This window comes from Zootermopsis nevadensis, unplaced genomic scaffold, assembly GCF_977971745.1.
Source record: "Zootermopsis nevadensis isolate Lab colony 2312 unplaced genomic scaffold, Znev_1.0 Znev_ptg000061l, whole genome shotgun sequence".
Classification (NCBI taxonomy): Eukaryota; Metazoa; Arthropoda; class Insecta; order Blattodea; family Termopsidae; genus Zootermopsis; species Zootermopsis nevadensis.
Genome location: NW_028259192.1, coordinates 6,412,578 through 6,436,364, shown reverse-complemented (window position 1 = coordinate 6,436,364; position 23,787 = coordinate 6,412,578). Strand labels below are relative to the sequence as shown.

The following is a 23,787-nucleotide window of genomic DNA, read 5'->3' as shown; positions in this document are numbered from 1 at the left end:
AAATGGGAAGATGGAGTGGACAATGATGTTAAAGTTCGGGGTGCTGTTTTGCCATTGATGATAAAAGCGCAACGCTGAAGGTTCGAAGTGAGACTGGTTAAGAAACTTCACAAACAGCTAATGTTACCGTGACGACATTTCTCTGCAATATCGGGACTTCAAAATTATGTGATACATTTCAGTATGTCACATGTCTCTAATCCCACAGAACGAAATACGAAATACAACTTAACTTCATTATTTGGCAATGTAGCATCATTCACATTGCAGGTAATCCAAAATTTTGTCACGGAATAATAGCAGTGATAACACAGACAAACTATTGTTTTCACAGAAGGCATCCGCTTCTATTAAACTTCTGGATTACGTCCACGGACGTCAGAACAGTTGCTGATATTTGAAAAGCTATTTATGAGCCGTGATATATGTCTTCTTGATTTGCTATTGTGAATGGGAGACTATCAACACAGACATTTGTATGAAAATATTTTGCTTTGTAACGTTTTTTTTAAAGTCTTGTAATCAAGTAAAGGGAACATAATTTACCTGCACGTTCAATTATGTATTCTCTGTATAGAAGTGACTCATTACTGTAATACAAAGTTGCGGGAATAAACCGAGATCATAAGTAGTGTTTGGTTTGAAATTAGTCGTATTAAATTATCGATGCTTTTGCTTGTGCTTTTGTGCAGTGAATGATAAAAGAATTGTCAAATGTCAGTCATATAGTTGGTATTAGTTATAGACAATATATCTGCGGCAAAGAGGACCTGATTTGTTTTGTTGTAAATTTGTTAAAGAGTGATCAAGTTATAAGTTACAGATAAGTCAGTATGAATATGAAAGGAGAGGAAGCAATACTAATTAATAAGCCATCTTGACGTGAAAGAAATAAAACCCTAGCTTGTTAAACAGTGTTTTTGGCCATATTTTTTTCAAAGGATTATTATATACTGTTCGTTATCACAGTAAAAAATATTGATACATACGACATTACATCATGATGCAACAACTATACAAGACACTGCCAGATGATAGACCAATTACGTCCATAAATGTCATTGAAGATCCAGATAAATGTCCCAGTGGGTTTATTGTAGTAAGTATATTGTACAAAATTGGTTTAAACCAAATTAAGACACTTGGAATAACAGCGGTTCAATTTCCAAGCTTCAGATTTTGTACTGTTCTTTGTGCATATCTGGCAAATGCAGAAAATGAAATGATCTTTCATGAAAGTTTATTAAAACATTAATTTGCAAATTTTGTTTTTTGGAATGTAAAATATTTTTGTCTTTTGCCTTCTGTCAGTGCACCTTATCTTTGTCTTCTCATTCAACTCTTAAATCATGGCCAACTGTTGGTAAAGCAACTGATGAGGCATATTTATAAATGAAATCTGTTCAGGGCCTGTTTTTTGCTGCAGGAATGGAGGCCATTAAAAATAGTCCCTTTGGGCATTGAGCCAGGCATGACATGATGCCCTATCTAATGAATTCCTTCTTCAAAGCATCTCCTGTGTGTGCTAGAAGCAATGCACCACCTTTTCCTAGGATGTCTTTGTGCATGGCAAATATACAGCCCTCTAGGCACTCTTGAAGAGGCCAGACATTGCCATCAGTACACTGCACTATTGTGGAATCCCGTGAGACCTTCATACTGCCATCAGGAGAAAGCATTTAGCCATGCTCATGAGGGGAATTATCAGGTTGCATGACATTTATTCCCATGTGGCCCACACTATCCCCCTTCTTCCCATGCCTGTAACCCTGTCACTTGTATGTGTTGAGCCCCCTCAAGAAAACATTAGAAGGTTTTACACTCATGTCATAAGACTCCATTGGTGCAACCTACATAGTTCTTGATGTTGTGGACCATCAGTTGGGTGCATTGGTAGGATTTCCTACCTCACTGCCCTTGTGGACTGCTTTGAATGGCCTCTACTCCTTCACCCAGAACTGTCAATATTTCATTTGAGCAACCCTTATATCATCCTAGAGGTCAGCATTCTTCCTTCACAGTCTCTTTGTTTTTTGTTATTTGTACCAGAGTATATGAACTTCAAGATATGGTACTAAGAGTTAGAGATTAAAAGAACATTTGTCTTCTTTAAAACTGTTTTCTTGAACTTTGTTTATCGTCTGAATTATAAATAAAACCACAAATTTTTGAAGCTGGATTCTGCTTCTATTTCCAGGTAGAAAGAGGTGCTAGCTAACCTTAGATATGAGGCTAGCTCAACCTGGGGACCCAACAGGTGTGATTTCCGTCCTCTTCCTTTTTTTACATAAAGACAGAAGCAGAATCTACCTTCTAAAATGTTGTGATTTTCTTCATAATTTAGATGATGGTTAAAGTGCAAGGAAACAATTTTATAGATAACATGCACCATCATCAGAAACCTTCAGTCTTCACATTTACCTTAAATATGAGGTTCTGACAGCAGTGACTGCATTGGTTGTTGATATTGGTCTTCTCGGTTGTAGTAATAATGATCTGCAAGACTACATAGTATCTCAACTGACAAGATTGCAATCCTTTGTGTATAGGCCAACATATTGTTGCTACTAATTTGCATCATACCTGACATTTCAAATTTGGCCAAGTAGTAATAATGTAGCAAGTCTTTAAACAGTTTTGAGTGTAGTCAGCTCCTGAAGATTATAGGTTATTATTGTTTTACATGGATTCCATGTCAGGCCATTTTGAGAGATGCAGCATTTCAAAATTTTATTTAAATATTTCTTAATTTTGAATTTCTGAAACCTTTAAACTGCTCCTGATTTCTTTATGAGTGCAACTTTGATTTGTTTAAGTTATTCTAAAATATTTTAAATTTGCAATTTTGTAAGCCCTTTTTTGAATGATTAACTAAGGATACAGTTGTGTATATTTTTTCAGCAATACATTGAAGCAGCAGATACCACAGAACATTTAATGTGGAGTTGAGGAAATTTGTTCACTTAACAGATGATTAGTAGAGGACTATAGTTCTCATCATCCCCAGATTAGAATGTCTGTTGGAAAACTTGAAGTGTGTTAATACATATATTTATTTTTCCAGTCTATACACAAAACTTGTTTTAAAATAATGTTGTTAAAATTATTTATAACATAATGCAATTTATATTGTAAATGTTATAAATAATTTTAACAACATTATTTTAAAACAAGTTTTGTGTATAGACTGGAAAAATAAATATATGTATTGATATAACACAAACATGACGCAATTAAGATACAAATTGAAGTGTGTTATTTATGGAAATAATTCACAGATTTTGGAGCCATTGCAGATCAAAATCCAGAATATTTTTATAGAAGTTACATAAGGCAATGCCCAGTGTCTGTAACATAATGTGATGTTCAATATGTGTCACTCACTTTGAAGTGTTTTTAAATGTTGAGAATATCACTTTCTGTAAGCAGCTACTGTAATGTTACAGTAAATAAAGTGGTTTTATTGAAACAGTTTTGTGAAAGTGGGTGGAATCTCCATTTAGCTTGTTTGGTGTTAACCTTGTTGGTGGTGACTCACTACTCATGAACTGCCAACCTAATCAGAGAGTGCTTGAACATATCAGAAAGGACTGAATGTAATACTTTATATGGTTCAAAGTGTTAAACCTTACAATGAAGGACACAATTATTTCAAATAGTATTGTCTGTACTGTTGTTTCTATTTATGTTTTTATACTTGATGGAAGTATGAATTGTGAGATAACCTAAAACTTCTATTAAATAGAATTTTTTACAAGAACTAACTCAAATCTGTACTTAAAATTTTGTGATATGTAGATGTGTATATGTAGACTGCTTTGTTTAATAACTTATATAAAATGCCAGAGTATGACACAGTTTAAATAAACATTTGTTTCCTTCATAGGTTTCCCGAACGCTTGATCAAGATTCGGATGCAGATCTGTGGCGAGAAGCTTCCTTCTTTGTAAAGAAGATGACACGTTATATCTGCCTATCAAAGACTGAGGGTACAACAGATTATATTGTGGAGTCTGTAGCTGTCATTAATGAGAAGGAAGTGCCACCTGATGGATATGCACTTATCACGCGTACTGCTGACACTGGTAACAGTCTTTCCTCATTATAACAGAAGACTAATGGTACACACCGTTATCGCTTAACCTCATAAGAATGATTAACAATGCTATATGACTTGAGACAGGAGTTGATGGTGTTTGACAAAACTAAATACATGAGCATAATATGAGATCAACATAAGCAACAATGGTGGAACATAATTATAAGTAAAATAATTTAAAAATGGTCCAATTTTAAGTATCTAGGAACAACAACAACAAATAGAAATGATGTCCATCATGAAATCAATAGTAGAATACATTCAGAAAACACTTGTTTTTATTCAGTTCAGAAGCTGTTATCATCCTCATTTCTAAAGGGTTTTGACGACGGTAGTTTACTCTTAAAATTATTCTTTGTCAGGACTATTTCCATCGTCTTTTCTTTAAAACCACGATGTTTCAGAGGCTGTTTCTGTCTCCGCCTTCAGGTGAGAGGACCCAACAGAGTAGGTACATCTCACCTGAAAACGGAGACAGAACCAACCTCCGAAACGTTGTGCTTTTAAAGAACAGATGATGGGAAAAGGTCCTGATAATGAATAATTGTAAGTGTTATCTTCCTGTTTGCTATCCAAAACACTGAAGATCAAGATATACAAAACAATAATTTTGCCTGTTGTCTTAGATGGTTGGAAAACATGGCCTCTTACCTTGAAGGAGTAATGTCATTTGTAGTCATTTAGTTTGCGATGCTTAATGCTTGTGTCCACATCCAAGTCTTCTAGTAAACCCTCAGAGAGTGGACTTGACAAACAGTGAGTGGTTGGCCTGTTGTGATTTAAATACTTGTTTTATCACCCATAATGGCGTTTAAAATATTTGTTGACCTTTGTGGTTTTAATATTTGTTGGCATATACAAAAACAAATATGCAAGCCACACCTAGAAAAAAAAAGCATGACAGACTTGTTCTGGGCATGATTCTGTGAGGATTTGTAGGTAGATAACAAAATTTCAGAAAAATTTACTCTCTTTATCTTCATGATTGAAAATGACAGTATGTTTTTCCAAAACATTGGTGTGTGTGTGTGTGGTGTCTCATTCTATAAGAACAACGTTATCTTCCACTGTGAGAACCTCAAATTTTAGGAAGGAAATGCAGGATGTACCATTTAAAATGCAACCCAGCAACAATCACATACTCTGGTTTTCAATGACTGATGACTTCTACATAAATGTAGTAGCACTTGATCCTGGGATAGCAAAAGTCGGTACACTGCAGGAAAGATACATTCATGATATATATGGTTTTCTAAATTTTCTTTCTCAAAAAATATGCCACAATTTAGAAGTTGTTATGTAATGATGCATTCTTTGTTGATGTTTGCTTCTAGATCAGAAAGCATGGCGCAAACGGCAACTATGCTACAGACTGGCAAGACGTAATCAGGCTGCCAGTGCCATAACAGATATTATTGTTTTGGGAAGGTTGAAGAAGGCTCCAAATGGATTTTCTTTAGCAGGGTAATTGCATGTTTATATTCATATTTGTTTTGTTTCAGAGTTGGACAATAAGTTTAGGTACATAATGAGAAGGGTAAGAGGATTTTTTACAATCTTAAGACAAGTATTTATTGGTGTTTATTTTCCCCAAAAATGAGTCTAATGTGAAGACAGAAATCTTCATACTCACCACTGTGAAAACCTCAAATCTTACAGAGTCTAATGTGCTTTTTAAGGGATTAATTAATGATGGGAATTGATGGTCCACTGTATTGTAGTTGTGGTGGAAGTAGCAGTAGTGCAGCAATTGCAACACTCACAGTCGGTATTGCAACCGCCCTTCCGCACACGACTCTTCTTCTTACTTTGGTTGCCACAGGATCAAACCCAGTAGCGTTCCCGGTTTGCGTGCGGTTACAGCTTGAGGTATAAATTTGGATATGCGGAAGGATATAAAGGGATAATTGGTGCAGGATTTGTCGGAGAGCAAGGGTCTCGGAATCTTGGAGAATGTACGGGGACTGTGGTGGTTGGAGCAGCATTTGCGCCAAGGACGTGAAATCTCTGGGGTTGAGCAACTGCAGACCACACCGAAGTTACCTTGGAGATGTCACCCTTTATTACGCCTTGAGACATGCTGTTGTACAATCAATTACTCATATCGGAAGGCAGCATGATGATTCGGCTGTTGTAGTTGTACTTCAAAATTTAAGGCACAAGCAGAACTGTCTGCTTGACTTGAAGAACCAAAATGTTTTAGAGAGCCCGCACCAACGCAATCCCACTATAAATACCCCTGCAACGTAACTGTTCTCATATTTTAAATTTAATACAACGATCCGATTCGCCCCCAAACAGTCACCCCATGATGTCGGAAACGCGCCGAAAAGTCACATTCGAATTTTATCGGTTCCCGTCGCAGTGAAGCAATGGTTGTCGGATTATTCCACATCTGGAAGGGCTTAGGTTTTCCTTTTGTAAACAACCTTTACGAGTGCAAAAACTTTGTTAAAGTCTCGTTCCTGTTAGGCGGATTGTCGGGAAGAGAGACTTTCCACGTCAGAGTGTCGCCACTCTCTTCCAATGTAATACATTTAACAATGCCAAAATTAATAAAATCACTTAAATTTGGATGAAGTCAGGCATACCAAATATCATCTAATCACACCTCCTTCATTTATATAAACCAGATTAATATGCCAAAGCCTGGTTTACCCTTCATCTCAAGGTTCAGCCCGTTCAGGAATCAAAACATGAACCTGGACTGGCACAGTATAGAATTATGCTTTAAAAACAACAGTTCTCTTACATCAAGAAAATCTGGATGGGCTGTGATATAATGGAAGACATCAACTTTTGATTTGTGTGGTTGATAGTTTATTGAAGAACAAAAAAATGCAGACAACTTAATACATCCTATTCTAAACACAGGACAAATTCACAAATACGGTTAGACATCAAACAGACTACACAGTGCAACAACCCAGAAGACAGCAATCTTCAGCATCAATTTTGTTTCATGGAAACACTTTTTGAAGGCCTTTCATACCATATTACCATGTTACCATATTTTGGCTATGCAGCTATTTTATATTTGTGGGAGGTATTTTTAATTACTCAAGGAATGTTTTAACATTTCTGGGGGGTTTTTCTTTTCTATTTTTGAATAAGAAAAATAAGTGGTTTCTACAAGAATGAATATAGGAAGCCATTGTTCTTTCACATGAAAAACTTTATAACTTATTTAAGTGTGCCTGTTGATATGTATGTGTGTGCGTGTGAGGGGGGGAGAGAGAGAGAGAAAAAAAAAGTAAAGTTGAAAAGTTTCTAGAGTTGTGAAGATGGAGACAGAATGTTTCTCTCAAACATTCACATTTACCTATGAGTGTACATGGCACCAAAGTTTAGATCACCACCAAGACAACCACTGCTACTACCGCTGCCACCACCACCACAACAACAACAACAAATCTCACGTTTATAAATTTGAATTTCAGGATTAGATAAACATACTTTTCCAAATATATTTAACATCTGTAATATGATGGAAATGAGGAAGTATTCTACAGTATGCAGTGTTCCATCTTAGAAGATGCAGTATAAACTGTCAGCAACAGTGTTAAGTTTTATTTGCATTGTTTTGAGGACTGGGTCTAGTCCTCAAAACGTGTATTTTCTAACATCAGACGATGGACAAGGTCTAAAAACCCAGCAGAATGTATTACAGCATTGTCAGAACCCTTCAGAATTGATTGTTAATTTCTGTTTGCTTTAATCATTGTTATATTTCATTACTTTATTTCAGAGAAATTAATGGAATGGCCGTGTGCTATAAATGTGGACCGACTTTAGCATCTGTAAATAAACCCAGTGCTACACATCCCACCCAGCTGCTTTATAGGTATGGTTGCACCTCATCAGTCATGAAATTGTGCATGAAACTTAAGATGTAGTTAGTAATATGAGAGTTAGTTCGAGTTTATTTTCAGCATAGCACAATGATGGTTCAAATAGAAATAGACTTTCCATCTTTCCAAAAGTGCTGTTCCAATGGCTTCCGGCTAGGGTGGCCATTGAGTTGAAGTGGATGCACAAGACTACTTATTCAAGGAATAAACTTGATTGGTAGGAATATGTTACAAACCTTGCTTTTTGTACTTGGCTTGTTTTTTTTTTATCGTATCACAATGCACCTATAGAAGTTGTTAGCTTCTGACTACTGCTCTTTCTCTTAGAGTAGTAACATTTATAGGTTACAGTCTAAATAAAAGTTAACCCACTGCATATTTTTTTCTAATACTTTTATAGGCATCTTTGTAACCTTTGAAGTATGCTGTATGTATGCTTTAATTTGAGACACTAATGAAATGAAGGGATACTTTTTTTAATAGTTTGTCAAATCAGTATGTTGAATGAATGGCCACCATAATACTGTTTTAACTTAATATATTTTTAAATATATTTTAGTACTGATTTATGTTTTGTATGCAAATCACTACTGCACCAGCACAACTTCATTATTTCATTGTGTGGTTAGATTAGTTGAACAAACTCGTTGGTGTTTCAGCTGAAGCACATGCATTCAGTGGACTGTAGAGCTTGCCTCAACACTTTAGTAACTGTACCTGTGTTGTACTTTTTGTCAGGATAGTGTATGTAATTCCATGATATGTATTAGTACTCCTGAAGTCTGATGTTTAGTTCTTGGCTGTGATGCTCACTCCTGATATTTTCATCATTTTTCCGAGAACCTTGAAAGTACTTTCTGGGGTAATATCCAAAATTGGGCACAACTGCCCACATCCTTTTAAATTTATTCATGTTTATACTTCTGCTTGACAGTATATTACGTACAATGAAGTTGACATTTGATAAACCAAGAATCAGTCTGTCGGTAATCTTGTGGAATATTTTAATGTCTGTAAATACATATTTGTACATACATTTAACATGTTTTGTGTATTTTATAGTATTGTTTCAGGATCACATTGATGTGTTAGAATTACATTATTTCTTGTGTGAAAATTTGATGTATTTAATACTATTCTCATCAATACATACTTTCTGAGCACTAAACATTTAAAAATCTGGGAAAGATAGAGTTATGATCTAGTCATGGGTGCACATAACCTGCAGCATGTGATATAGGAATCAGACCATCTTAAAAGTGGTTCCCTTGCCACTACAGCATGGCATGTTATCAGGTTGTGGATGGAGGAGAAGACCTCCAGATATGGAGGGTAGCTACAAAATATTGAGTAAGCAGTTGCAGACTGATGACAAGGGATGATCCTCCAGCTTTGGGTGTTGGGCTGGTGACTAACACCTCCCCAACCTGTAAAACGTCAGCATGTTACAAAATATTGCACAGGGCCACACACTTGGATGGATTCTCTAGAGTGACATAAGCGATTAAAAATTGACATGAGATTTGTAACTTTGAATATTAGGAGTCTGTATATATCAGGATCTTTGAAAACAGTATTGAGATAATTAGCAAAATAAAAGTTAAATTTAGTGACAGTGTGGGAAGTTGGAGTGACAAGGGCGGCTCTAAATTGGATGTTCATACAATACATTCTTCTTTGGAAATGGGATTGCTGATCTTCACCTAGGAACAAGCTCTCTTGTACATGTGGGTATCATATCAACATTTAAGAAGGTAGAGTTTGTCAATGATTAGATGTCATATTCAATGCTAGTAGGCTGCCATTGTGATATTATTGTTCTGAATGTGCATGTGCCATCCAAGTATAAGTGTGATAATGTAAAGGACGGCTTTTATAAGGATCTAGAGCATGTATTTTACCAGTTTTACAATTTTATTAGATTTTATTGCCTAGGTGGGAAGGGAAAATATTTCAAACTGACAGTTGGGAATTTACATGAAACTAGTAATAATAATGGGGTTAGAGTAGTAAATTTTACCACATCAAAAAATATAGTTGTCAAAGTTCCTACATTGCAAAATTCATAAATACACTTGGACTTATGATGGAAAAACACATGATCAAATTGATCATGTCTTGATTGACAGAAGATGGCAGTGAAATGTACTTTATGTCCATTCTGTTAGAGGGGTTGATTGTGGTAAAGAAAGTAAAGCTATCCTGCTATCCTTGTAGACTGTATGGGAATGAGTGGTGAGTTTCACACCCCAGCCACGCTTTACCTCCGGGGAAAGGACCCCCTTTTCCCATTAGACAGAAGGCTGGGTGGGTCCCAGAGCCAGTCTGGATGCAGATGCTAGAAGAAATGCCTTTTCCCCTGCTGGGATTGAATCCCAATTGTCCAGCCCATAGTCAGTCAGTATGCTGATCCAGTGGGAGGCTAGTATGAACATAGTAGTAAACCTCTAGGTTCTATAAAAGGTAGGGGGAATTTTTTGACCAGCTGAGTAGCTATCAGCTCCTCTAGAACTGTGCTGCATGTAATTATGTATCATATACATAAATTTGAATGTATGTGTTCTGTTGTACAAATCAGTATGCATGGATTACTGACATAAATTTGAGTGCTGTATTATAAATACAAATTATTATTGTTTTTGAAATGAATGTTAGCGCTACAGAGATGAGGTTGGTTGAAAATTCACTTTATCCATTACAATAAAGTCCTTGTTATAATTTGCTGAGTTTTGTATTGTATTTATAATATGTTGGCCCATATATACACATATATCCAAGCTTTCACTTTCATTGTTTGAAATTATCCATAGTTTTGGCTAGCACTGCAGTAGCTCCAAGTTAGGATAATCTTCTGGGTTGCAGCGCTGTATAGTCTGGTAGATATTTACCGTCATTTCCACGGGAGCAGCTTACTTGCTGTTCTAATGAACGAGGCAGCAAGGACCTCTGAAACATTGGTAAAGTTCTACCAGACTGCATGACACTAGAACCCAGAAGACAGCCATCTTTGGACTCACCACCATAAAAACCTCAAATCCTGCTTAAGGCTGGGGCCACACGACCGTACAAAGTACGTCCGTTGTAACGCACATTGTGACGTCCATCATAGAATTATGAAGGGGCAAGACCACAGAACGCAACAGCTTCTTCTGACTCCATTGGGGCAACTGACGCATCACACTGCGCTCGTGTGGTGTCCTTCCTTACCTATGTCCGTTGCAACAGACGTACTTTGTACGGTCGTGTGGCCAGGGTCTAAGAGTAATGAATCATAAGTCGAAGGTTGAGCACGTATGGAGACTTCGGCTATGAAAATTTGCATTCAACAATTTGAGATGAATTTTTTAGCTTGAGTCCAGCTCCTACCTACCTGCCACATTCTCAACGTCCACAGCCTTACTCAGTTTCATCAGTTGTGAACAAGGCCTCCACAAATGGTGTAGCAGGAGGGGACTCTCAACATGAATATGAACTGTTGGTCTCTCTCCGACCATCACGACCAGCTCCAAGACCTCCTGGTGGTACTGTTGGAACATACAACACAATAGCAGCTTATAGTGGTAAGTTTGTAATGGCCAACGTAGCAATAGTTCTACAAATATTAAACAAAATAATAACTAGCACATTGTATGATTTTAAAGTCACCCAGCATTAGACTCATCCATCTATTTGAACATCTCTTATTTAATCACAGCACATGTATATATGTATATCGTGTGTGTTTTGTTACTTGATTTTATAGAAATGAGTGCTATACATCATTTCAGGAGATACCTTGTCCAAAGTTTTATTACTATCACAAAAAATTCCCAGGTCTGAATTTTATCTTAGCTATTTTATTCTAGATGAAGTCTGAGGAATTCATAATCAGTAAAGTTTTTTCTTGGCCTTTGTCCATCTAAATTATAAACAGAATCACTATGTTTTTGAAGCTGGTTTCTGCGTCTGTCTTTTCACCTGAATGTTGTGATTTATTTGTAATTTAAATGATGGAATAAGCCCAAGAAAACAATCTTACACATTTTATTCTGTCCAATCTGTTTCTGCAAGATCCATTTTAAAATCACTGTGCCTTCTTGCATATATCTGTATGCACTTAGTCTGTCCTTATATGCATTACATGTCCTTCTCTCACTCATTCTTCTTGGTTAATCAATCTAATGGTACTAAATGAAGACTACAAATTATGAAAATCACTGCTACTGAGCCATGCCTCATGGCTCGAAGTGGCTTATCTCCCCTCTCTAAGTTCTTTGGAGTCGGCGGCTTCGAGACCCTGATGAGACAGCAGGGCAGAAGTACAGTCTGTGTGTGTCCGCCGGAGAGAGAACGACTCGAGGAGAAAGTCGGAAGGCAAGTCAGGGTTTGTGGGGGTTGAGTTGGGCATCTGGAGTCGGATACCCGGCCGGAGTTTGAGCCCTGAAAGGTGTCTTGATTCTGTTAATCTTATATTTAAATATTTTTCATTAAATAATATACTTCGATTATTCGAAGTACGAGGCTCGTCCACAAAGTAAGTTTCCCTGGGGCCGTTTACAAAAACAAAACACAATTTCATGAAAATATTTATTGCAACAGATACAGCAAGTGTCCAGCTATTTTTCAACATATTCGCCACCGGAATTGAGACATTTGTCATTCCGTGGGACCAACTTTTGAATACCTGTGTCGTAGAAGTCTGCCGCCTGGGATTGGAACCACTGTGTGACAACCATCTCCGCGCCTCTGTCATTCTCAAAACGCTGACGCTGACCGGACAGGAATTTCTTGAGGTGTAGGAAAAGATGGAAATCACTGGGAGCGAGGTCCAGGCTGTAGGGTGAATGATTAAACACCTCCCAGCTGAACTCCTGCAGGAGACTTGCTGTCCGTCGAGCCGTGTGCGGCCTAGCGTTATCACTGACCGCACTTCACAGTCGGCGGGAGCTGGAATAAGAACCTCCATCTTCAACAGCTGCAACGATGCTACTGTGAGAACGCGGGAAGTGCCGTTAGTGCATGCGCTATGCTACGTCATTGCTCTATCACGTACGCACAGTCGATTCGCGCAATATAAGGTTTGCTAGCTGTGGGACGAGTGGGAAACTTACTTTGTGGACGCGCCTCGTAGTTTCATTTGGTTTTCTTTTAACTTTTCACCGCTTTACCCTCCCCAAGCCGTACCACCTCCCGGCCTGGGACGATAGTGGCCTCAGTAACGTAATCTGGCAATTTCCTCCTCGGGGGGGTTCACTACTCATATAAGGAATGATCCACTTAGCTTGGATTTATATAGAGTATACAAACTGTATCCCCATAGTTGACACAGGACACTTCTCACATAGGCCTGCTGTGACAGCCGGTTATTCATGGCATACTTTTCTGCTTTAGTTTAATGTACCTTATTTTATAGTCTTGAAGTCATTTTACCTCTTCCACATTTCTACCACCATGAAAGTGATGTAATTCCAGGAATTACCTTCATTTATTTGTTGGTTCTTTTATTACTGTGTATAATTTCCTTTATTGTGGTGTAGTTTTAAGTAACCTCACATCTGTGCCTTCATTCCTGAATTTTATTTTAGGTCTTGATGGAGTACCTTTTATGTTGAATCCATGTTTCCAAAATCTTTCAAATGGATACACAGTAAGTATATGAAACTATTTCTCAACTTATGTTATTTTATGTAAAATGCGTTTTATTTCAATGATATATTGTTATTTTATGAGCAGAAATTATATTTTAAGTGCTTTTATATTTTATGTTACAGCATCAGTTTCCTGTCATTAAGTCTAAGACGAAATATGAATTGGACAGAGAAGTAAGCAATTATAACTTCATTATAAGCAAAACAGTTCTGAATATTACATCAGAAATCTTCAATTAAGTGTCATGAAATTAGTTAACCAAATTTAAAAAATTGAAATGACTTTTTAATAGTATAATCTGATTATTGGAGAATACTAATTGCATCTATTCATCTGTTTCAGTATGATTATGATTTTCGTGTAGAACGAGATGCAGAGGAAACACATGTAGACAACTGAAACTGTCTTAATAACAAGGTCAGTTTAAAATAAAATAGAACCACATGATGAGTTTTGTGTGGCAACAGTCTCAATGAAGAAATATGCTGATGTTGACAGTGTCCAAGCTAAATGAGACACCTGAGTTCCTGGATTTTTGTTGTTGGTGTGGTAATGTTTCATCAGATTCAAGTAGAGAATCATGAAATTAAGAATTTGGATCAGTGGCATTTTCTCTGTTTTTACTTCCTTATACCCTAACAATACTTGTTTTCAGAAAACTCCAAGAAGACCAATTTTTATTTTGTTTGTTAAAGGTACTGGTAAGCTTACAATAAAATAAATCATAAAATATATATGCTACTCCAGACATGCCAGAAAAGGGATGATTTTACTGAAACAGAGCAGTAAGTTTTCAGTTACAAGTCGTATTTCTTATAACATGATCTTGGGGTGCAAATGTGTAAACTAGATGTATGGTAACCCCAGATTTGTTTGCACACATATTTCAGTGAAAACTGTATTACAAGGCATGTTCAGATGCAGCCTGTTGAGTGATTGTTCTGGGCATTAGAGATTATTCAAAATAGACCCCTTGGTTGCTGAGGGCGACAGCACATTGACATACCAGGTGATGGTTCCTCACTGCAAAGAACTCCCTAGTCTGCTGCTGGGACTACTGCATAGCTGTGGTCTTCATGCTCTTTCCCAATTACATATATGGCCCTTTAGTGCTTTCTTTAGGGGCCAAACTCATGGGAGTCACATGGTGACAGGTTCACACTGTATAGGACATTGTTCAGTGCCTTTTAGTGCATGGAGTGCAGTGTGCCCTGGATAGTGTGGGCCACATGGGGAGGGGTATTGTCATGCATCACAGTGACACCCCTCGTGAGCATGACAGGATGCTTTCCTGTGGTGGTTTTTTCAGGGTCGTTGAACACCAGTATCAGTGGTCTATTCATGTCATTCTTGCACTTGGAATGACAATATTTAACCATCATTACTATTTGCTCTAACATACATGTTCTGCTGCACAACTTCTTGTCAACTGCTGATGTGTCATGCTCACAGCCATTGTGATCACCTGCACTAGCAACACCTTGAATGGGTTTCATTAGAACAACCCTCATATATATTCATATGCTACAAAGGGTGCTATTATTATGCATATATTTTATGTATGTATCTTATCTTCTATTTATGCCTGTGCACATGATGACCTGCGTGACTTTTCTATAAATTTAAGAGCTGTCACTGAAACCTAGGACCTGGAATATATACAGCGTGTCCCACAACGGGATGTCCATAGCTTAACTACGTGCTCTTCAGATCATTTTGAGTCAAAAAGTTCAAGTAAACATGGGTCCGATCTGCAACGGTTTGTCAAGAGAATGCTCTGCACTCACTATGCATTGGCTGTGTTTGAGAAACTAGTTCACTAAACTGTGCACATAGGCAAGACGGTAGTCAGTGCTCGAAGACTGCTTGACATCTCGGTGCTACTCGTGTTCCTACAGGAAGAGCTGTCATTGATGTTGGAAGATGTTCCTCTCCCAACCAGGCAAGATATGTGGCTGCAGCAAGATGGCGCGCCTGCTCATTTTGGTAGGCAGGTGACTGCATTTCTGAATCAACAGTTCCCAGACCGTTGGATTGGCCAAGGTGGTCCAGTTGCTTAGCCAGCAAGATCACCAGATCTTTAACCTTAGGACTACTTTCTCTGGGGTCACATGAAATCCATGGTGTATGCCACCAAGTAAAAAGCAGGGCTGAGTTGCTGAATCGAATAATGAACTCTGGTGCTAACACAAAAAATTATTGTGACTATCTGAAGAGGGCTGTTCCTTGAATTACATGAAGGGCTCAACTGTGCATGAACAATCAGGGTGGCCATTTAGAGTCATGAAAATAATGGAATTTAGAGTGTAACAACAACAACAACTTAACCTAAAATTGAGTGGAAATAATGTAAAAGTTACAATTGCAATAAAAATTTCTTTCTACTTTTCTTTACAAACTGTTGCATATTGGACCCATGTTTATTTGAACTTTTCAACTCAAAATGATCCCAAGAGCACGTAGTTAAGCTATGGACATCCTGTTGTGGGGCACACTGTATTTCAGAAATGGAAATAACATTTACACAAATTTATTTACCATTGCTGAAGATGCTACTACCTACAGGATAGAATTGGAACTTTTTGGCACAAATTTGAAAATATTGCATAATAATATGCAAGATATAAAAGCATCATAATAATATGCAGAAAATTCTAGGTACTGTCATGAAAATGTTAGGTGTCATGGTGACCTGGCACCTGGGATTTGTGCTGTTTTGGTTTTAGTAGTTTGTTTTTACACATGGATGTGAATTGACTAAGCTGTTGTAGGTACAAGTGAGAAGAAATTTGGTCAACCGTTTTGCTCATTTGGCCCATAACATTATATGTCTGAAGCCTTCATTTTGTGAGTTTTGTATTAATACATACTGTACATTTTTTGTGCTTGAACAAATCATGCCTTTTACCTTGGATACTTCAGTATCATTAATATAAAGTACTGGTTGTATTTGTGTATCTGAAATATTTGTAATTAGAAAATTCAGTACCAGTGTAATTGGTTGAACAGAATTTCCTATCTTAAATCTTGAATTTAAAGCAGAAGACATTCCTGCATTGTGTTGAGAATGATGCAGCATATGATGTGAAACTAATGGTTTATGAACTGCTATTTTAAAATTCAAAGTGATTGTTGCATTTGAAACAGGAGGCAGATATATCGTCGTCATCATCATCGTACTGGTCAGATGTTAATGTTGACTCTTACATTCATCATAAGACATGGGTATTTTGTCATATATGAACATGTTTTTCCTGAGTTTCTGCTTGACTGTCAGTTGATAATCTGGTGTGATATTGTCAAAACTAATTATCCTACAGCTCTCCCTCCTCACTGTTAAGATATTTGGTAGAATTCCTATACAGAACAGCACATTAAAAGAAAGATGCAGACAAACATCCATGCCTTGAGTGGGATTCAAACTCACGGTCTCACTGTCTGAAAGGTCAAGGTCCATGCTCCAGACCACGTGGCCACTTTGACCTGCACAATCATTTCTACCAATCCATAATTAGGAATATTCATGATAGAAATAAACAAATGGCTGTAAAGTGTGTAATTAAGGCTTTTCTTTGAAGTGATGAATTTGACAATTGTCCCTTTTTGCACCAAGTGAATTCAAGAACTGCTGTCTGCAACTGGACATAATAAAGGTGCATTATCAAGTTCCTGTTCTTGAAAATGCTTGCAGAGACTACATCAACAGATGGTAGTTAGTGTTGAAAACAGGAATCTACAGTGTACTGTTGCACTACTTTTCCAGCACGATGAATTGCAGTGAAAATATTTCATCACTCTGCAAAGATATTTCTTGAACTGGAATGTAGTTCCACTGCACCAAATCCTTCAGCTTCCATGTTAGGTTGCAAACCAGGTTTACCATATGGACAGGATGGAATATGTCATTGGGTTCAAATTGGATATAAGTATATTCAGGCATATTGACTTTAATATTGTGCTCAAAATGAGACTGTTCATCATCATTATTAAAAATCATCACAATTGTATTCATATCAGGTACATTATACATTCTTTGGTCATTGTATTGATGTCTTACAAACACATTTGCTCTAGGAATTGGCTGATTTTCACAAATAGATTTCTCATTGTGTTCTGTCTTTACCTCACCCAATTTTTTTACAGTGTAGCAAAGACATTATGTTGCCTTACCACTTAATCAGTCATGTTAATTTTTTCAGCACAGCTTCCTCTGTTGGCTTCTTTTGTCAAACATCCTATAGCTTCTTCAAAGTCAGTCACATACTGATGTTCCATTCCGTCGACTGGGTATTTTCTCATGTCTGTCCATGCACACAAAACAATAGGGACCATGTGCAGACAGTTAATTGATTTTCACTCCCATTTAATCAAACACAAATGAACTGCTATAAGATTTGATGTTATCATTAACATTTTTGTGATGTGTTTGTGAACAATTTTTGTAGCTCTTGAGGGTAGCCCGCCTAATCAAGTTAAGTCTTTTCTTGTGGCAACAGTTGTTGAACCTGCCATCAGAGGGTATCTCAGCTATGAAATTTACAGAACCACAGTAATGCTCAGTAACAGTGTCTAACCTATGTGTCTTTGCATACCGCATTGTCTCTGCTTATCAGCCAGTCTTTTGCTGCTTGTCTTTTGTGTTATGCTACTTTCCCCACTTTATTTCCTCTTGGGTGAGTGAAGCTCTGCATCGTTGTTGACATCTTTTCCTAACCTGTGCTTCCATGTCTCAAGTGCCAGACTCACTTGTTGACTCATTTTCATTTCTTACTACCAGTCACTACCATCAGAACTTTCTTTCTCCTCCGCACATTACAGGGATGGTGTACTCATCAAACATGACTGACATTGGCTATGATATTAGTAAAAGATTGTAAGCTGAACAGTGCAATAAAATGTATGAAGTCCTCTTCAGTTAAAATTAATTTCAGAATAACTTTTAGTGGTCATGTGGAATTATTTTCACATTTAATGTTCCAGGTTATGGATCTTCATTTATTCTGTCATTTTTTCATTGTTTGCATTAACTAACTTCACAGAGCAGAATATTTCCTCATAAATTGTTAGACATGTTAAGAACCCCCGCTTTATCCTTTTATGGAACCCAGAATCCCATTACTATGTTTATAATAACCAATTGTTGGACCCTGTCCTCTACCAGTTGAAACTAGTCTGCAGCCTCACATCCAGTTTTATCACATTCATTTTAATGTTAATTATCATTTGTGTCTAGATCTTGCAAGTGATCTCTTCCAATCATTATCTGTGTCTGTATTTTTAAGCCACTGTGAGATTGATTAGAGGTCGAGTTGATTAACACTTAATGCTGTTTGTGTTGGTCATATCAGTTTATTATTGTCATTGTTCAGTTTATCGCCAGATGTGTCAGAAGATGATTTCACTTACAACTAGAACCGCTTTATCATTGTCATATTCATTAAACAATTAATTACCAAAGTTAGTGTTCTCTGCCAGATCATTGGAAGTGTTTTTTTTTTTGCAGTTCTTTGGATATGTTGAAATTGTACTTGGCATGTGGACAGCAGCAAATAACTTCTTTCTGTATGCAGCATAAACCTTAATGGAAAGTACAGTTTATATGTCATGCGTGAAAAGGATTTCTGGTTACATGTCTGTATATCCTGTTTGTAATATGTCATGGTTCTTCATTACCCTGTCTGAATATTTTGCATGTCTAATACTTCAGCATGTTACTATGTGTCAGTAAGCAAGACACTGGGTTGTGGCCTAAATGCTGTTTTCCACACTAGTCAGATCCGGCACAGTTTTTCTGTATGCTTTACCCATTTCTCATTTCTGACAGTCAGTATTTTGTGAATTTGATATGTTCTTTGCATACATATTGTGTAAGGTGCAGGCTCCCTTCTGGGTCATTATCACACTGTTATCAAGAATAAGTGGAATACTGCCTTACAGAGGTACTCATGGTATCAGAAACCAGAATTGCCATTTATTAACCTTGTGTTAGAAATGAAAATGTTCAAATAAGGGAATTTTACTTGTAACATAAAATGTTTGTGTTACAAAGATCCAACTGAAACTTGTTTTTCAACTTGAAATAATGTTTTTAAGTTGCGAGTAAACTTAGGTATGTACATACTCTAAAAGTAGCATTGTAGACATCTTAAAGTTATATTTTTCTCTTAAAACATTTACAAATGAGAAAACATTAATTTCCATCAATGTTTAACATGCATATTTGTTGACATAATGCCCTGTAGTTGCTCAACCATTTTTGTGAATGAGTGCAATATGTTCTAAATATAATATGTAAGGAGCAAACTGGCGTGTACACAGATGACTGAAGTGCCACTTTAATATCATACTACTTGGACTGAGTAGTAAATAAGTGATGAATTACATTTTAATCATGTTTTCAACTATAGAGACAGTAATATTTCCTTCTTAAAGCCTATGACCAACTGTTTTGTGACAGATGCTGTTTATAAAAATAGTTCCTTCTTAAACATTTAAAACTCATAATTTGTTTTTGCTGAATTTCCATTTGTATCAGCAGGATGAAAAGAGTACTACTTGAACAAGATGATGATAAAAGTAAGCAGTATATTCTCTATATGAACTGTTTAAGTAGCATCAACAATGAAAAACTGTTGGTTTTCAAGTTTGTGGTACTGTCTGGGGAATTGGTAACTTAATTATTTGTGAAGTATTCTTACATTTATAATGCAATATTTTTTTATTGCATGAACATTGTGTGGGTTGTAAGATTTGAGATTTTTGCAGCAATCTTCATTATGTGGATTGTATGTGAACAGCTCATGATGTTGATGTTCAGATGATTATACTGTCAGCCAATTTACATATTTTAACCATGCCAGAAGTTCTGAATGTTGCATATCATGAAGCATAATTAGTTTGTCTTCATTCTAGGTCTTCTGTTTTGTATCCTTAACTAGTGGTATGACTGTTGATTTATATGTTTGTATTTGTAATATTGCTACACCCTTGGTGTAAAATGCAGTATTGTATATAGCTAGTGATCTCATGCTTGAGGCATTTGATACTTTCAGGCCTGCTTGATAGTGTAGTATATGGCAGGGATGATAAGCTATTTTACAACCTCATGCCAGAGCTTCTGAGTAGTCTTGTGTGCCCATAAATTTTAGTAAGATTTTTAGAATCTTTATTTCTGGTACATTGTAAATGTATTTCAAATAAATTATTACTAACTTAGGGAGATGTCTGTTGTTAAATCTTAGCTGCTAATTCTCTTCGGTTAGGTTCATATCTGGTCCTCTTCTGAGTCACACACACAGCATTGTTTTCATTTCTAAAATTATATTTCACGTAAAGTAAACTCTGACAAACATGTAGATGAAAAAAGGGTTATTAAAAAAATTAAAATGCAAAATGTATCTGACATTGTTTCTGTTATTTTATCATTTTATCTTCAACTTTAGTATTTGTTTCAAACTCAGACCCTTCTAAATGTTTGTTTCATTTCTTCAGTAAACTAAGATCCATCACAGAACAGAATGTATTACATTCTGTCTCCTCGGAAAATAAATTAATTCCAACTTTGATGAGTCCTAGAGAGTGAATTCCTGGTAAAGATACCATGATTCTCCTACACGAGACCTATATAATTCTTAAATCACAGACATGAATTTATCGCAATAAGAAGCCACTGTTTTGGACAATTTTTTATGGTGCCATATAGTTTATAACATATTTACATATAATACTGTGCTTTTATTTATTTTCATCAAAGAGGGATTCCTTTACTGTGCAGAAAGCTGTCTGAAAAGAATTTTTTTTCTAACAGATATTATGCTGGAATGGCTTGCATTAAAATTCATTCTTGTCCATAAAATACTCTACCCGTTAATAATGGTTTACAATTCTTTTATTTTCATTGAAAGCCTGTCATGTATTACACTACGTATTGTATTATGAAGACATGATCATCCTGCACTTTTAAAGGTTTTTGTAAATAGTGACAGCTGGAAAATTGGCTGTAGGTGCCAAGAAAATATAATGACTACAAAATTCTGTGACCCTTTGTTATCCTAATAGGGAAGAAGTAAATATTACTTTATGAACTATAAAATTCTTGTTAATGCTTCTAACAAATTTGAGGATGTAATATTGTCACAGGCCTGAAAGTGCCAAAAGTCACATTTGATCAGCAGTATACATGTGTGTCAAGAAATTTGTTCATCTTATGCAATGAATTAATTAAAGCATAATTTTTAGCTGCTGTATAACAGTTATAATCATGGTATAATTATGTAGCCATAATTAATTCTGATATGTTTCAGAATTGCAGATTTTACACTGTGACCTTATTTTATTACAGTCACAAATGTTGTATTTTCCTAGTTTCTTAGGTAGATTAACCCTTTGGATGCTATTCCTGTTTACTTAAATTAAGGTAATTATTTTGGTGCAAACAGAGGGTTAGTATATTCAGTGCTTAATTCTTACAGTTCTTGCATTTCAGTGCCATAAGAGCTTTGTAAGCTACAATGAAGATATTTAAAACTAATAATTAGCTTTTTTTTGTGAATAACTATTTTTCCATAGTATGAGGGTTGTCCAAATGAAACCCATGCACAGCATTTAACCACAAGAAGTTCAACATAACCAGCACATTAGAGCAGAGGGACAGTGTGGCATGGTTAAATGCCAGTATTCCAGGCACAGAATCTGCCTGGTGCCAAGGTTTGTCATCCATCAATACACAAGAGTCAGTTTTGTGGATTGCTCCAAGACCTTACTGCCATCTACAGAAAGTATCCTATCATGCTCACAAGTATTGGGACTCTGCACTCCAAATGGTCTGGATCTGTCATTGTGACTGAGTTTCAGTGCTCTCAAGGATTGGATAAAGAAGTTAGGGTTACAGTGATGCAGTGGTTCCAGCAGCAGCCCAGAGAGTTGTGTGCGAATGGAATACATCAGCTGGTGCATGAATGGGTTGCCTGCCTTGACACATATTTTTAACAGCCTGTACTCTTTCCCTCAGGAAAGTCCTTAAATGGGTTTCATTTGAACAGACCTCATATTACCTCTTCTGGCAGTTGAACAGCTTCTAACAGTCTTTTTAATTCACACTTTTCCTTGTATTATGCTCAGAATTTGAGAAAATGTTATGTTTTGTGAGTTGAAGTTTCTTGTTACTTCAAACTACTGCCATGCAAGTGGACAAAAATAAGGCTGAATTTAGTAGTTCAATTACAGTTTCAAAATAACAGACGAAAGTGAACTTCGAATTTTTTCCATAAATTTCCATAACTCTAAACATTTATTGCTTTCTTGTCTAACCCTGCAGTATAAGTTATTGTAAAGGCAGATTTGTAAAGATGAAAAACAGGACATCTTGTACCTGAAGTAGTCTCTTCCAATACAGTAAGTGTAACATGACAGTCGTTTTATAGTAGAGTATTCACCATAACCTGAATTAGAAATAGTCTCATGAGGAATTAAAATGAAACTAGTTACAGAATTTTGCAGTCCAAGTTATATTCTAGAGTTCCAGCATCAGGAATGGTAGCAAGTAGAAATGAGTCATATTCAAACATATTAAGACCTGTGTTCATATTACTTTAAGTTTAATGTTACTTATATGATACTAATATTAAGTATGAGAATGTCTTTTTGTGCTGTTAAGATTGATAGACAACATTGAAATTGAAATTTTGAAGCAAGTTACCTTCAGTGGCTGCAGTCATTATATATGATTTGTAATTAGCAGATTCATCAGTAATGTCCAGTTTTGTATTAAGAACTGCTTTTCATCTTTCTTTGATTTTTATATACATTTTTCATTGGAGACTTTACAACTGTATGATATTTATTTTTATAACAGACTTCTTTTTCCCTGCTTTACGTATCACAGGTTGCATTCAAGACAACTGAGTTATGAGATTTCTCTATGATTTGTAATATTCATTATGAATTATTTAAGGTTTTTTATCTTGTAATATTATGCCATAACATAAACATAGTAAAATTCTTTTAAGTTTGCAAAATGTGTTAGTGTTCATGGAATTTTTTTAATATGCGAGTAAATGTTACATTTGTTATTACAGATTGGGGTGTTGTCATACATATTCAGTGCATTGAATAAAATTTAAAAAAAATACCAAACATAGGGTCCAGTTGTAAATATTCTTTATTTTGGGGAAATCCTGGTTTCAAAAAATCAGCCTAGACACCAGCTAT

The 23,787-nt window shown here is 36.2% G+C and overlaps 1 protein-coding gene across 3 annotated transcripts; it reads left to right on the top strand.

Annotated features, from left to right (window-relative positions):
- The first annotated feature begins 337 nt into the window (after positions 1–337).
- Positions 338–23,716, top strand: Mvb12 (multivesicular body subunit 12-like Mvb12). 3 transcript variants are annotated; one of them, XM_022076632.2, is made up of 9 exons: positions 339–1,099; positions 3,887–4,085; positions 5,434–5,563; positions 7,848–7,943; positions 11,299–11,510; positions 13,515–13,576; positions 13,701–13,751; positions 13,921–13,995; positions 19,082–23,716. In XM_022076632.2, exons 1-8 carry the CDS (start codon positions 1,001–1,003, stop codon positions 13,975–13,977), a joined length of 906 nt encoding a protein of 301 aa, XP_021932324.1. In that variant the 5' UTR covers positions 339–1,000; the 3' UTR covers positions 13,978–13,995; positions 19,082–23,716. The 3 variants fall into 3 exon arrangements, with proteins under 3 accessions (XP_021932326.1, XP_021932324.1, XP_021932323.1); XM_022076631.2 differs by having other exon boundaries at positions 15,477–23,716; XM_022076634.2 differs by having other exon boundaries at positions 338–476; positions 13,921–23,716.
- The last annotated feature ends 71 nt before the right edge of the window (positions 23,717–23,787 follow it).

Coding starts and splice junctions, on each gene's coding strand:
- Mvb12 (XM_022076632.2), top strand. CDS start 1,001: ATGATGCAACAACTATACAAGACACTGCCAGATGATAGACCAATTACG. Junction 5,564..7,847: donor AATGGATTTTCTTTAGCAGG/GTAATTGCATGT, acceptor ACTTTATTTCAG/AGAAATTAATGGAATGGCCG. Junction 7,944..11,298: donor CCCACCCAGCTGCTTTATAG/GTATGGTTGCAC, acceptor TGAATTTTTTAG/CTTGAGTCCAGCTCCTACCT.